Source organism: Apaloderma vittatum, unplaced genomic scaffold, assembly GCF_000703405.1.
Source record: "Apaloderma vittatum isolate BGI_N311 unplaced genomic scaffold, ASM70340v1 scaffold5801, whole genome shotgun sequence".
Classification (NCBI taxonomy): Eukaryota; Metazoa; Chordata; class Aves; order Trogoniformes; family Trogonidae; genus Apaloderma; species Apaloderma vittatum.
Genome location: NW_009699579.1, coordinates 113,202 through 129,865, shown reverse-complemented (window position 1 = coordinate 129,865; position 16,664 = coordinate 113,202). Strand labels below are relative to the sequence as shown.

The 16,664-nt window shown below is 37.3% G+C and overlaps 1 protein-coding gene across 1 annotated transcript in view; it reads left to right on the top strand.

The window, feature by feature from the left end:
- NAALADL2 (N-acetylated alpha-linked acidic dipeptidase-like 2) overlaps nucleotides 1-16,664 on the top strand; it is a gene marked incomplete at its 3' end in the record, with an annotated part of 181,204 nt that overhangs the window by 61,665 nt on the left and 102,875 nt on the right. Inside the window, exon 3 of the mRNA XM_009878431.1 lies at nucleotides 6,830-6,949. Coding sequence (XP_009876733.1) covers nucleotides 6,830-6,949 — 120 coding nt within the window. The remainder of the gene's footprint in view (nucleotides 1-6,829; nucleotides 6,950-16,664) is intronic.

The window sequence follows — 16,664 nt, the reverse complement described above, 5'->3', positions numbered from 1 at the left end:
GTCCTGTGCTGATAGAAATAGAGTTTCGATAAGCAATGTCCAAATTTGGCCAAGAAAGTTGGGGAATTCACTTTTAAATGTACAGTTTAGTCATTCACAGGATATCACAGAGGCATTTCTGGGTAGTAATCCTAAATTTATCTACAAGATTTCCCAGACGGTTTGGGCATGACCATAGGACACAAGTAAAATTTGCTACTAGAAGATGACATGCTTACATTTTGAGGCCCCATACCAAATTTTTCATAAAGGAAATAGAACGTGGAAAGCTCACCAGGCGATTTCAAATATAGCGTTATTTTGAAATTACTGTAAACAATGAAGTTTTTATGAAAACTGAGTTCTAAAGAAAGGAATTTTTATTTTATAGCAAAACCAGCTCTTTTGTATGAGAAAATTCTTCCCTGATTTGTTTCTGCCTTGTTTCTGACATGTCTTCATTTTACTAAGTGTTGAATTAGACCCTTGGCTGTGTTTTCTGAGACTTTTTCTGACAATGCTGAACTTAGTGACGTAAAGCAGAAAATGAAACTCACTGCACTTGCACTTGGTTTCAGCGAGTCCTAACCTTGCAGGAGCAGAGGGACTGATCCTCCTCATACCGAGCCCCGTTACTGTAAAAGAAATCAGTAGTCAGGCATACGTTACTTTCTTAGTTCAACCTTCAGCACTTCAGCTGAACCAGTCAGTCATCAGTTGCATGTGACAAACCCCACAAGCGCAGAACGTCTCACTCTATCCCTCTTTTTGCCTAGAACTAAGTGAGGGACAAAGTTTGAAAGCTAATGTTGAATATTAACGTGTCTGTAGAAATACTGTAAGTACGGATGGAGTGGCTATGGCTGTTTGTTTTGTTTCTGGCATGCTGTTTTGGACAATCAAGGAGACTTGGGTGACGTCAGTCGTGGGGAGACAGCCATGGTCCCCTGATTATTGGATGGATCACAAAATCACAGAATGTTCAGGGTTGAGAGGAACCTCGAAAGACCATCTAGTCCACCCCCCCTGCCAGAGCAGGATCACCCACAGTCGATCGCACAGGAACGTGTCCAGGCGGGTTTTGAATGTCTCCAGAGAACAAGACTCCACAACCTCCCTGGGCAACCTGTGCCAGGGCTCTCTCACCCTCACAGTGAAAAAGTTTTTCCTAACGTTTTTGTGGAACCTCCTGTGCTCTAGCTTGTACCCTTTGCTCCTTCACTGGACATCACTGAGAAGAGCCTGGCTCCTTCTTCCTGACACTCACCCTTTACATATTTATAAACCTTAATGAAGTCATCCCTCAGTCTCCTCTTCTGCCAGCTAAATAGACTCAGCTCCCTCAGCCTTTCCTCATAAGGGAGATGTTCCACTTGCTTTTGCCCGAAGTGGGAGCAGCACCTCCTTTCAGCAAGTGCAAGGGGAGTTTACACCGACGAGTGCTGTGGCGTGCTTGGGCACAGTTCTGTTATCTCCCCTTTTCTTTCTTCCTTTTCTGTAATTTTAGAGAAGAGCTATTTTTATGTTTGCAGCTTTCTTTGTGTTTGTTGATGTCCAGCTTTGATCTACAGCCAGCTTGAGTTTACTTTTATGCTCTGCTGAATGCTGCCTTCAGCCTCAATCTCAGAGCTGTGCAAATAATATAGCGAAGTGTTTAATTAAAGTCAGCCTCGTGTCCTGATTGCAGGCTGCCGTCTTCTCCATTTGCAAATATATTTTGGAGTTTTTCCTTTAGGCAGGATGACTAGTTCAAGGTTATTTACTTGCAATTGATCATACGTTGGATGTTTCTGTTACCTGTTTTTTGTGAACGACCTGAAAAATCGTAGCTGAGTGTTGAAGGACAAATAAAAGGCATTGACTTGAGTAAAAGAAGGAGATGTACTAAGCCTGAGAAGTCAAGAACTAAGAAGTTGACACTTCTAGAATTTTGGAAAAATTGTCTTAATTCTGAGGAATAAGCATTCCTAAATGTAACCTATACATAGCATTTAATATTTAGTTTTCTTCAATGCATGGAGGTTTTTTACGTTAACCATTTCTGATGCTCTTTCAGTGGGTAGGTTAGAATTGGCAGGAATATGAGCTTTACTGTGCTACTGAATATCAGTCATTTTCATAGCTGCAGCTGCTGTGCTCCTGATCTCCCAAATAGTTTGTGTAGAAGCTGCATGTTTTTATGAGTAAACTAATTGATATTTGATAAAATATAGTCATAATTCGAGGTTACTGAACTGTGGCACTAGCGAGGTAGCATTAAGAGATATTTTTACCTCAGCCATTTGTATACTTCTTTTGATTTTGTTTTCTGCATAAGTTCACAATCAGATAATATTTCTTTGAGCTTGCTCAATATTTATCTTAATGTATTCCCTTAAGAAATAATAGTAGAACTATTTGCTTACGTGTGGTGCTTTTCTACGGTGATTTTCCAGCCTTCATATCTAGAGGAGATGTGTTTAAGAGCCTCCTGCCTAACTGCACTGACTCTATCTGCTTTTTGGTGATTGTAAGAAGCATCCCTTCCTGGCTATACTGGCTTTGAGGTTTTTTGGTTGCTGTTTTTTTGTTTTGTTTTGTTTTCCTGTGAGTTTTTCCCGTAACCTTTTTCCTGTCTTGTGTGCCCCTGGTGGATCAGCCACAATCTTCCTCTTAGCCAGTGTATTGAATGCAGGTGTATAATGCTATTAAATTCCTTTCCTCATTCAAATGGACTGAATGCTACCAATGTGATGTGACAAACATATTTCCATTATTGTTTTTGATATTTATCTTTTTTTTTGGGGGGGGGGATGTTTGTCTCAGTATTTGCAATGAAAGAAAAGTTTTAAAATAGTATAAGACCCCAACTTCCACCTGCTTCATACAATTTTTCACACCTTTTCTTTCCTTACTCTTTTATGTCCATGACTGGATGAAATACACTGTTTTATTCCCTTTCATTTTGGAGATAAGTAGAAGAAATTGGGAAAAGATCCTTTGCTGTCTTGATTGTGGCATTTTCAGAGCGCATGTTATTTCTGTCTTGGGGGGATTTCAGCATAGTTTTTAAGACAGAACATTTACAACTCATTGACCATCGTCTTGGGACTTAGAAACTAATAATAAGGCTAACATATGATAATTAAGCTTTTTTCTAAAAATATTTGTTTTATTACCTGCCGCTACTTCATTTCATGCATGGGGGAATACTACTGAACTCCATATTACACATTGCAATTTGTTCCTAAATAGTCGTATCTTTCAAACAGCATAGCATGAAACAACTCAAAGAGTAAGTACCTAATCCAAACAGAGAAAAGAACTTATTCTTTAGCAGTTTCTCAGTTTTAGGGTAAGAGGACTTACCCTTGCGAATCTAAACCAAGTACGCGAGTGCTCTTTTTCTCCACCTGATAAAAGGATGAGTTCTCTTTTGGTTTTGAATAGAATTATCCCACCAAAGGAAGGCAGTTTATCAAATATGAGTAGGTGGGGGTGGGGATATCCTGCTTTTATGAATCTGTGTAAAATCAGGATTATGTCATGTTGCAAGCATTTCTAAAAAAGAAGAATAGAAATGTAATCATTTTTCATTTTTGGAGATCTTGGGATTTTTTTTTTTTTGAGTAAAGCAGGACTTCTTGCAATATAAATGGACTTTTAATTTCTCAATAGATTGTTGAAAAGGTAGCACTCTTCGCATTCTTTAACATTCCCTAACGGTATTTTAAAGGTGTATTTTTTCAGTATTTTGTGCTAGAAGGGTCCTATTAGGTGAGTCTAGTGTATTAAATAAAAAAGAACTGACTACCTGAGCCGGTGTTCCTGTACTGTAGTTGATGAGTTGCTGTTGATAAATAGTGCAAAATATTTTGCTTTTTATTACAAGTTTTACTGAAGTATTAAAGTGTAGAAGAAAGGAAGAGGTGAAATGATTTTTGAAACTATTGTTATAATTTAGTGTTCACCTGTTAGTTTCTGGACTGTGCTGGCAAAATGTTACAACTTTGTTCTAAACTCTTGCAGTGGGCTATCGACTTCACTGGGGAGGGGAGGAGCCATGTGTGATTCTGCTCCACAGAAGATTTTATTCTGCTTTTTTTCACTTTAACTGAAGTTAGATCTGAGATTAACTGTGCAGCCCTCCAGCTGCTAGTCTATATGCGGTGTTACCAGGATGTGGTAACTTACTTTGGTAGACGTGTGCGATATTTTAACCCATGATTCCCAAAAAGGTAAAATTAGGAGTCAAAGATCTGCAATGAGAACTGCTTCGAAGTTACAGTGAAGTACAAGGGTGCAACTACCCCTAAAGTTGGCCAGTAACAAGAAGCCTAGGTCGTACTTATTTTCAGGCAGGTGCAAAATAAAGCTTTCTCATATACTGAGCTTTGGCATATTATTCATGTAGAAGATGCAATGAAAGCGCGTGTAATTCTTTGCTATATTATACCCAGCTGCTTTTTCATTGCGTAATGACTTCTTACCCGTGCTCTCAGTGTATGAATGCATTTAATAGCTTTGGCATCGGGGCTTTCTTTTAACATTGAGAGCAAAGAACATGGTTTGCAGAGTGTTTGGGGCAGCAGGGAGTCGAGTTGTGGTTCTCACATAATTAAAAAATGAGTTGTGCTTTTGTAGGGTCTTTTATTCAGCCTGCTCTTGTTGAGCTCGTATGACTGGCGAGCAGCTCTTGAAGATGCAGTCTGCATCCATAAATTAACAAAGAACATCCAAGGGCAGTTGCTAAATGCATTAATAATTGTGCAAACATGTAGTTTTGTTGTTTACAGAGCAGTGGATCGCACCCTGGAGGAGCAGCTCGCAAAAATGATGTGCAGAGACGAAGCACATGAATGTAGATGGGCAGGGACCTCATTTTCACACAGACATACTGTAGAAGCAAATGGTTTGATACTTCATTATGTTACATCTTTGTGTATTGATTTTGCCTCAGGAAAATTCAGTGTAGTTTCCCTCATACAAATGATGAAAGCTCTGTTTTTCAGTTTGCTTCGGGTTAAGTGGGAAAGGCGTTGGGTCCAAAGGAATTAAATTAGCGGTCCCCCCAGAAATCAGCCAGGATATAACCTCTCAAGCCACAACACTTTTGAGACTCTCATAATTATTGCACTAATGTATCTCTATTGGCATGTCTGTGGGTACAAATTAAAATAAAGCTGAGATCTGCAGACAGAGGTAAAATTTGTGTGGACTTCAAGGAAGTATGAGGGTTAATACCCTTGACTCATTTGAAGTGAGCTCTTTGTACCTAGAAGCATCAGATTAGGTAAAATATAGAATAGCTTCCACTATTCTAAGTGATATAAAAACTTCATTTGATTTATCGTATTCAAATATGATGACCACACAGGAAAAAAATTATATTGGATTTCAGCCAGTAGTCACCATTTGAAATTTTTATACAGTGGTTTTCAAATTCTTTGGATATGAAAATCCCCACATATTTCAGAAAAAAAAAAATTATCGAGTGCAGGAATTTCTGTTCCTACGTTAAATATTTGGTATTAAATTTGATGTTTGCCTGTTACAGAACTGTTTTATAACTTCGAATGACCTTTCTAAATACTTGGTTTACGCAGCGCTGACAACATGTTATAAACTTAAGATCTTGTTAACTTGAAAACTTAAGAAGGCAGGAACCTTGGCAAATTTTTCTGTGAATTAAACATTGAGGTGCAAACTCAGACAAAATATTCTGATACAGTTGTAGAAGAGTAAATACTTTCCTAAAATCCTCATGCTCGGGAATCTAGTAAATTTTCACACATCGTACATATCCAGAATAGATCATCATCTTCTGTTCCTCTTACTTTAATTTTTAAACACTCCTATAATAATCTTGTATCTTTGTGTATGTATGTTTTCTGTGAACACACTGTAGGGATTTAGAAGTTCCAGAATGTCCTCCATGGTGTCCTACGAGCTTTGTAACTTTCTAAAATAGTAATGTACGAGACTGATTATCCTCCTATTTTATCTTCACCAGTATTTACGGCTATAAATGTGTGAGAAAAAATGCCCTTGGTCATTCTTAAATTATATATGTGTATATGTATTTAAAAAAAAAATCCTTGGCGACACACCTTGAAATATTTTTCTATTACTGCCAATGCTTGATATTTAATAAGAACTTAGATCTTCACTGTGTATTGTTGCGGTGTCCTGACTGAAGAGCTGAAGATCTACATGCTCTAAATGCTTTTCATTTAGTTGGAAGTGACTGTAAATAATTTAAAAATATGTTCTAATAGAAAAGTTTACACATCAGAGCGATATAGTCTGTTATCATTACGGTTATGTGAGTATAATACTTGGATAATTGGTGGATTATAAGCAAATACTTCAATAGTTAGAGTAGACTGTTTAGGAATCATATAAGACTACATAATAAAAATGTATATTGTGAGCGTATGTATACCCAGTATAATCATTCGCTCATTTTCTGAAATGCTTTACAAGACTCTCATTCCTTTTAGGAAAATTAACAGAGGTGAGTTAGTATCTCTTACATGGTTTTAAATACATTCCTGTAACTAATAAGGGGAAATTCGCATCAGAATCAGCACCACTTATTATAAACACTGGCAAAAAAAAAAAAAAAAAGGATTTATCACAGCTGATGAGTTGTGAATTAAACCTGCAAAGATACAAGTTTATATCTTTCAGGCTGAATTCTTAAGGTCTTTGTTATTTTACAGGTATTCCTGATTAGGAGTTGGGGATGAAGTAATTGTTAAACTCTGCTCAGGTGCTTGTACTTAGAGAAACACCTTTTTCTTTCTGTGGAGGGAGCACTCTCCATGCGTGGTTTCAATATAGCCTGACTTTTGTCTTCTCTTTGCAGGCAGAACTTGTTGATATCCAGTATGGGACTGTGGAAGACTTGATCCGGGTTCAAGCCATTACAAACGTGACGAAAAAAATTGCACTTTTGAAGTTAGGACAATCACCTTTGCTTTATAAGGTTAGTCAAATGCTGGTTGTGCTTTAGCTGAATTCATTCTTCCTTTTTTCACTTCTGAAATACCAAAACAAGGACTTTCCTGTTCTGTCCCAATAAGCCAGGATTTACTGATGTTCCGATCCTTCCTTAATACTAGCCACTTTGATCTGTGGTGCTTTCATCTGTTACAGTTAATTTTTTTTGCTGTATGTCTTACAGTGCCCCAGTAGTACGCTGGAATTTCTCTGGGCATACCGTAGGCCTTTTGGCAAATAAAGAAATCCTTAAGAAGAATGATAAATCATGGGGGGTGAGGGGGAAGCAACTAAGATAAGGAATAGTTGGATCTGTGCCTGCTGAAAATGCACGTGTGTGTGGCTGTTCTTTCTCCTCCAACTCCAGTGCTGGCAGAGAGTGCAGAGACGGAGCTCGCTAGTCCACTAGTACATTAGACCTAATTGACTCAACATCTAAACCACATTTAAACTCTAAATGTCAAGTAACTGCCCTCTATTGCAAATATTTTCTAAGCAAAAACGCTGTTTTGCCTTTCAGAAAATACGCTAGCCCAGTAAATATTTAAGCAATTATTCCCAATTCACAAAAGCAATTATAAAAGAACAGTAACTCCAGATCTTATAATTAAGAGAATCAGGATGTGCTCTGTTGGCCATAGAAAGCACAATCAGGACAACAACACCAGTTCTGAAAATAACCACTTAATATTTTTTCCATAGGAATAATATTTGTCTCAAAAAAAATGCCATTTTCATCTGAGTAGCTTTAGCTGTTTATCTGAATTATTTAGATGCAATATAATTACGCCTGTGAAAGGTCAGTTATCATTGTTGGAACTTGGCTGTTGTGCGTCGTTTCCACTGATATATCTTATAATGCATTTCACTGCTAACTGACAAAAACAATGAAATAGCAATTGAGGCTCATAAATTAGGAATTTGATAAAGTCACAAAGCTTGCTGTAATTGCGCTGTCTAAAGTGTCTATGAGATGGACTTTTTACCAGTTTAATTTGTGTTCCTGTAAGCACTTACTATGTCTAAATTATCAGGTAGTGCAGTCTCAAGGAGTAGGGAAAAACATTCGGTGCTGAGGACAGTTGACATCTCAGGAGCTTTTATTTTGGGTTGGCTGTAGTCTGATGCCAAGAAGTAAATGCTAATTGGTGGCTGAAGTGTTATTAGCCACCCTTCTGGGGCTCCGCTGCTGTTCCAGAAGAATCCATTTAGCACGTTCAGGGTTTGTTACACAACATGAGCCAAGGTGCGGTGTGATCAGGAGGTTGACTTCAAATCCACGTTCAGAAGTTGAGCTGAAATACAACTCCCCAAACCTACTTGTTGTGTTCTGCAGATAAGAAGTTTGCCCTTTATTTGTTTTTTTCTTGGTTTTGAGATGGTAAACTGTCTTTTTTTAGAATATAAATTATGTATCTTTGGCTGTGAAATAATTGTAAGCAATTAAAAGTATGAGAAAATATAGGAAGATATGAGAAATAGATTGTTCTTTCATAAGGTATATTTGAAGTGAAAGATTGCCTTAAACAGCAAGTCCTACTGGTTTAAATGTGCCCAGTATCTCACTTTTTGTGACATTTTTCCGCCTCACGTTTTTGTTGCTGTACTTACTGAGTCTCACATTTCTGTTTCAGCAGATACTTCCCTCTGCCTATATTTTCCTTATCTCTGTCTTCCATATGCTTGGTTTTACATCACATTAAAACATAATGCTAGTTCATAACAGAGCCATTGCTATACATGTATATTTTTACTGTTTTTCTTTCTAATTTCTGTATTTAACTTGTATTTTTCACATTTTAATATTCTTTAATTTCTCATTATTATTACTTTATATTATGCAAATATCTCACTCTGGATTTGGATCTTATTTTTATAGATCCTGCACTGAGGTTTCATCTTCAAAACGGAGTTTCTAATCATGTCTCTGTTTTTCAGCTTTGCATTTTCCCTTGCATGGGCACACTTTTTTCTTCTCTTTTAATGCCACCATAAACTGCTGGGTTTCATGTGGACTTTCTTTTTCTGTTTTCCCCTTTTGTGTTATTAATTTGCCTTTTTGTTGTTGTTGTAATCTAGGCTGTTCTTTCTTTATATATTGAGTCCATTGGAAAAAGCCTGAAAGAAATAATAAACTGTTGCTGGCAGAAAACTCACCATGAAAACTGAACAACATTTCTGTAGTCTTTGTATCACGTAAAAAGAAAGAAGTATGCACTGGTAGAAAACAACTTGATGTGCAAGGGGATAATTTACAGGAATAAGACCAAGTGATGGAAATCTGAATATTTGGAAAAATAATTGTGTTACTGACAATACTCTTGCTGTAAAGGTTTAGTTTGGTATTTTATGGAGATAGGGTACAAAATTTGGGGGAGGAATAGAGTTGAAAATAATTTGTAGCTTGTACTTTCAGTCTTTCAGACTGGACTCATTTCTTTGATCTTCAGACATGCTGAAAACAACAGACAGGGTTCAGTGCTTGGAGTAAGTGGGAATTGGAACATACAGGAAATTTAGAGTATGCAGTAAAGCTTGAAGTTAATGTGCTCTTAGAATGTGTAGTTGAATCCTTAACGTAATTCTGATTAAATTTGGTAAGGTTCATGAATTCAAGCTGTTTTGTGGGAACAAGATTTGTATAAATCTGACCTTAAGTTATTTTTGTAATTGAACGTGATTTTTAGATTTTATTGGTAGCGTAGTGTTTCTGTTCCGCTGAAACAAATCAGTTCAGGGCAAGAGGGGCAGCAGCTCTGGCAGTGAGCACATTTCCTAGAGTACTGGCAGAGCCACCCAGACGCGTCTCAAACCCTTATGCTGGACCCTTCCAAATAAAGAATGCGTTACTACAACCACATGGTAAGTTATAAAGAGCATGGACCCTACCTTTATAGCAGTGTAAAGTATCAAAAAGAGTGTTTACTCGGGGGGGAGGGAGGGAAAGAACAGGTAGAGCTTACATTGCTGTGATAAAAAGAATAGATAAAAAAGGGATGTGTATTAATGTACATATAAATCAGAGTAGAGTGGAGGTTTAGAAAGGGGGTTTACCCCCAATATGGTACTATTAAGATCAGTAAGATAGCAAGCATCATAATCTATTATAAAATTAATCTTAAAAGTGGGAGGAAAGAATGATAAAAATGCTTCAAGGCCCAGAGCAAGTTATAGTGTGGCAAAGACGGAGTCATTTTCAAATGCAACTGAAAGGTTTAGGAACTTACTGCTTCCAGCACCCGGGGTGACAATTTCCTATAGCAACACAGACTGCGCCAGCGGACTGAGCAGTGGAGATACAGGCACTACTCCTACGATCCATTGACTTGGCATAGCCATGATGCCAGGATTTTTTGTCTCTTTAGCCAGAATAATTCATGGTGCTGAATCACTGACAGAAGGAAAAAAAAAATGAACTGCTGTGCCTACTCCTAAAGGAATCTTGTGTTGAGTCTGAGACACTTGTTAAGAGCTGGGTTGTTTCTGATTAAAGATAGGACTAATTTAAGGAGGAAGCAAATCTTTACTCAGGAGGAAGCTGAATAGAGACAAATGTAGAACAGAAGTGAAGCACAACTTTTGGAATTAATTGCCATAAAAAAAAGTTGAAACCTTGCTTCCTCAATGTGTTCGGATGGAATGTGACTGCCTCCCAGGGTTCTGGCTGGCAGGAGAGTTTGTGTTTTGGTGAAACTCAGGTCATTGGGATCTGTAGTGAACTTTAGTAGCCAAGTTACATACAGGAGGTCAGAGCAGGGTCTGTGATGTCTTCAAGGCAGGAGGATGTATAAATGTGGGGAAAGATGATAAAAAATTATTACTAGTGATTAAGCACGTCACTTCTGTGCTGTGGAATGCCCTCCTGAGACAGAGCAACTTGAGTTGTCTGCTGTGTTTGTGGGCAAGAAACACACTCTAATACAAGAGTGTCCACTGATAGGACAAGGGGAAATGGGTTTAAGTTGAAGGAGAATAGATTTGGATTAGATATTAGGAAGAAATTCTTCAGTACGAGGACGGTGAGACTTAGGAATAAATTGCCCAGAGATGTTGTGGCTGCCCCCTCCCTGGAGGTGTTAAAGGCCAAGTTGGATGGAGCCTTGAGTATCATGATCTAGTTGAGAGACGTCCCTGCCCATGACAGGGAGATTGGACTAGATGGTCTCTAAGGTCCCTTCCAGCCTAGGCCATTCTGTGATTCTATGTAGTGACAGAAAGACTGATGAAACCACCTCACTAGAACCCAGCTCCATTGCCCTAAAGCTCGTCTGAATATGTAATGCCACTGTGAGCACATAAGCCAGAGGAGACTTTTTTTTTCAGGGAGAACTACACAGTAACTTCAATATCCAGCCTCTAGATATACTATTACCAGATTCATTTTTTTAAAATATTTTGAGTCTTGATGATGGTGCAATCTTTTGGGCTTGGGATTCAAGGAAAGACATAATTTCTGTCCTAAATTAACTTTTAATAGAGCAACAAAAGCCCTGAAGGCCAAACCAATTCATCTTTAAAATGCTCACATATTAACATTTTTCCACATTCGTTAAATGAAGATGTTGTTCTAATGTGTAAATATCTATATTTATTTTAATAATTTACTGTCTTCATAAATATTCATAAAATGGCTTTTTAACTGTCATAAAGTTTAGAAATGTGGATGCTTGCGTGTTGATGCAGAGGTTATTGGCAGGCACTTAACGGATAAGGATTTACTGAACAGAAAATATTAAAGACTCCCAGAATAAAGGCAATTTGCAAAAAGGCTTCTGTTTAATAACTGTGTTAGTTTTAAGTAAGTTTACAGTTTAAAAAGTCATTTCAGTTTTCTACTTTGTTTATTCCTTTCCCTCTGTTACTCTTTATGGCTACCACATGTAACTGTGAGGATTACATTTTAAATCTCCATTTAATGAGCACTCTCCTTCTCCTTCCATCCCTTCTTCCCTCGCGATATATACACATGAGTATATATAAACAATGTGCACACATGTATTTATAAGCTATATTGAACCAAATGTGGTTCATTGACATCTTATATAACTTTTATTGCTAAGGACACTGGGGTCAGGGTTTTTATTTTGTGCAATCGAATTTTTTCCAAGGCGCCTGAGTCACCCATTTCCCACATGGCTGCTATGGGATTTTTAATGATATCGTATCCCCTCTCAAATTCCTTCTTGAAAATTCCACAGGTATAGGTAGTATGGATAAAAGTTTTTGAAGCATATAAAACTTGACCTGGAGATCTGGATCTGAAAGATTATCTAGTAAGATCCACTTAAATAAATAATTAAAGAAAGTGTCTCATCTCAATTCCCAAAAGTTTCTCAGTACTGCAATCAGTACGAAGAATATGTAAGGGGTGGGATAGGAGAAGAGCAATTAATGTCAGGAAGGAGGCATAACTGGAGCACGACTTGTCAATATTCTCAAGCAATTAACATTTTGGTTGCATCAGTAAAAGGACTTGGTTATTACTCATTTCCTTTTCGATTACAAACCCCTGGATTTGTTTAAATGGAAGGAGAAATGTGCTATTAGCAGAATAAACGAGAGAACATGTAAGTTAATGAGCAAAATTAGGTATCGATTATTCTGCATTTCTGATGCAACAGAATTTTCCCTGAATGTTTTACTAAGTCATTGCTATTTTACAGATGTACGTGCATTCCCAGCCGTAGTTCCTGTTCTCTCTTTCTCTTCTGGATTGATAAAGATGTTCCTGAAGTCCTACTGTCGAATCAAAAAACTCAGTTCTTAACTATTTGAGCGGGTACATTATACTGTTATCTTCAGTAACACTGAACACTTAATTTTCTCTTGGGAAAGTAATTCTAAATATTCATATACTCAACCGGGTGTTTAATTGCAAATTCACAACATATATTAAATGCATCCTTTGAAAAATTAGTCCAGTTCCCATTATGAATCACTATTTCCTGGGGGAAGGGCTGACCATTTTAGCACAGGTCTCTTTTTAGTACAGTAGTCTTAAACTGGGTGAGACGATAAGTAGTTTCCATTCAAAAATGGAGGATGACCTATAAAAATTTCATTCTAGGTCTTCTGAAGCTCTTGTCAGATTTTATAGTTGTGAAACCTAAGCATAATTTTCTGTTTTATCAAGGCCTTAAATGCAATCACCCAATTTATTTTGTGAGTGATGTGTCCTGATAAATGGCACGAAATCAGGGGAAGTGTCTTTGCTGTGAGGCAGTTGCTCTTCAGAGCAGGGCTGAGCAAAGAAATCCATTGCCTCAATTCGTGCCTCAGAGCCCAAAATCCACACAGTTGATCAGCTACTTATGTGCAAGGCACTAGGAAAAACTAACGCACTTTGGTTTTCCTTCATAAAATCTGAACCTTTTAAATAATTGACCCTTTCTCCAGATGCACTAGTCATACTTCTGCGAGTGTTCTTGGCACTTTTTCTGCTCCATGTGGAGGGAATTACAGGCTTTTTTTTTTTCCCCCCCTACCCAAGAAAATGGAAGATGAGGAGTTTTGAGTAGGGATGAGGAGAAAATGAATAAAATCTCATCCTGACAGAACTGATCTATTTGCCTTTTGGTTCTTTGAAAGTGTAAGCTGCTGGACTGGGTGAAGCAATGCAACCCATGCCTTTAGTTTTCAGAACTACCCACTTGAACAACTCTGCAGACGATAACTAAAGACCAGTATTGTATGTGCTGGTCATTTTTTGGAGTAGTGACCAGAGGAAAAGGTTTTCCTTTTTCAGGCAGCAACTATTTTGTAAGTACTACCCTCATTCTGTAATGGATTTGAATTGCATGGCATATTCTATAATAGTTACTAGTTTATTTTTCTGTTACAAAAAACTTACGGCTACTCTCTGGCCTTTTTATGCTCTTTTAGGTGTTTATTGTTGTCGGTTTTTTTTCTCCTTGTTTCATAGTAATAATCAATCTTTTTGTATGTCAGTGAACTCATTTGAAAGGTATCGAAAGTCATTGTTGTTGAACAAAGCATTTATATAAAACTTAAGAGAGAAGAGTACTTAGTTCCATTCCTAGAATCAGTGTTTTATTTGAGAAAGCCTGATGTCACAGATTGCTCAACTGAAGAATGATTTTTGTGCCTCGTGACTCTCTTTCTTTGTCATCTGTCCTTTACAAGGCAACTGAGTTACCACAGTTAAAAAAAAAAGCTTCAGTAACTCACTGGGTTCTCTGAATGGAAATAGCTTTGAAGCTGATCCTAGAGTTCAGGACGTATAGCTGGATCCAGACCTTGGTTTGATTTGCATTTGTTCTGCATGGATTTAGAGACTCATCTGTGAGAAATGATTCATAAAATCAGCACTTGCGATTTATGTATGAAAATCTGAATTCTGCCCTTTCAAACACACCTGTAGTTTGCATTGTGATCAGAACTTTGAGCAGAAACGTGGTCTTGCTGAATGCTGATAGCCAGCCTTTGCACTGGCATCAGGGGAACTAGGCTTTTACGCTTCTATAACATAGGGAAATTTTTTCAACTATTTTCCCTAGGATTATTTGATGTACTCTTTTCAGATATTCCATAGCTGAGTTTTGTGGAACGTAGCTGAATAAAATATATAACTTCTCCTTCTCAGGATTTTGGGAGGTCTTTTTTGGAGAGGAGAGGCAGTAGCTTTTAGCATTATGTTTTTTCATTTTGTATTTCTTTACATAATGCTGAAGAAGCTGTAGAACACCAAAATGAAAATTTCACTCTTAGCTCTTTAGGCCTCTCAGTGCCTGTGCAGGAATTTGAAAAGAAAAACATGCAAGTCCATCACTGCAAACATAATTGTCACCCTGTTTGCAAGTACAGCAATAGCTAGTTGGAATATTTTGGTTTTATTGCCAAAACATTAGAATAACCTTCTGTGCAGAGAGCAGTTCTTCCACAGAGAACATATTTTCACTTAACAGGGAGAGATTATGCATTTCAGTATGAGAACTCAGGCATTTTAATTTTGTCTTTAGGTCTGAGCAAATAATTCACAGAGAGCAACATGCACAACAAACTTAAACTTAGCAAGTTTTCTCTACATCTGGTTCTAAGAAAATAGTGACTTGTTTGTAATGAAGTTTGGGTCTTGTGTGGCTTTCTGTGGGATTTTTTTGTTGAATTTTTGGGGTATTTTTTGTAGGTTTTTTTTTAGTATTGCATTTCTAAGAAATTTTCTGAGAGAAATTAATTTTCCATATTTGAAGTTGCAGTTATGGTAATTCATGGTGATTGATTTTTATGTTATCTTTTTAAGCATTAGTTATGATGCTTTTTGATACAAATGATCAAACAAACCTGTTGCATATAAAAAGATTTCTGAACTTCCTGATGTTCATTAGGAGAAAAAACAAGTTGCATGATCACAGTCACTGGAACCTTAAGTTAAAATTTGTGAGAGCCATTTCCTAAAATGGCTTAGGATGCCATTTAATAACTAGTAACGTTTTTCATTGATAGTTCCAAATTTCACATCACTTTTACCCTTCAAATTTCTCTAAAAATCAGGTTCTTCATCAGATTTTTAAAAAACCCAACCAACCAACCAAGCAAACAAAAACTTCACATTATTGCCAATAATTGCCTTCTAATTGTAAATAAACGTAATATGTGCACTGGGGGAGATTTGCTAACACAGTACGTAGTTATGTCTCTCTATAGGTAATATTTTAGATAGAGGCCTGAGTATTTGCATTTTGTGAAGGCTGGAGGAGTGCCTACACTGACAGTCAAATGTGTTATTTATGTTTTTCCACTGTAAGTTATTATGCAGCCATCGTAAGAACTCTTAACACGCAACCTCAGAAGTGGCCTTTAGGTGACCTAGACGTACCACTCTTTCAGTAGACGGAAGCATATTTTTCACTTCTAAGTCAATCTTGGTTTCCTCTGGAGTGGGAGTTGACTGTATTGCCTTTTATATCAGTATTCAGTTATATGTGATGGGGTTTTGATACAAAATGCCCATTGGGGAACTGACCTAACAACTCATTTCAGTCAGGTCTCCAGCTGTGATCTCGGAGGAAATACAATAACATTTAATCCACTTAACCACCTGACCACGTCCCATCCCTGTTTATCATGTTATGGAATATCAGAAAAAGAGACAAATCCAAATCTGCAAGTTCAGTCTATTCTTGGATTCTAGGTTTAAGAAATCTTTGTGACAGATTAGAAATTAATTAGTCCTTTGCATCTGACTGCTGTAGGAATTACTGTCTCTCGATAACCATGTGTGCCGTCTTAATTTCAAATTCTCTCCTAGCGATGCAGTTGATCACATAACGGTGTGATACGTTGGATCTGCTGTTTCCAATACCAGATCAATGTTGAGGCTTGTGCAGGCTTTATGGACTCTTGCCGGGTGTGGCAATGGAAGTTGTCTCTGTGGTAAGGTGTTGTACGTGTACCTTAAAAAAATGAAATATGTGGAATATGTTATCGTCACCTAGCTTCCTTTTTCTTATTCAAAACAGAAATTTTCACTGCAGAGTATTTGTGTTTTGTTCCTTTTCAGTGTAATGCAATTTGTCAGAAGTTAGCTAATTAGGAGAGAGAGAGATCCTAAGTTTTTTTTTTAAAAAAAAAAAGCATATGAGGCTGTCATACCCAGAAATCTATTTGGTTGCAACATTGTGTATACAGTATAATCTGTTTACACTGTTTTGTTTTCATCTGCACATAGAATCATAGAATGG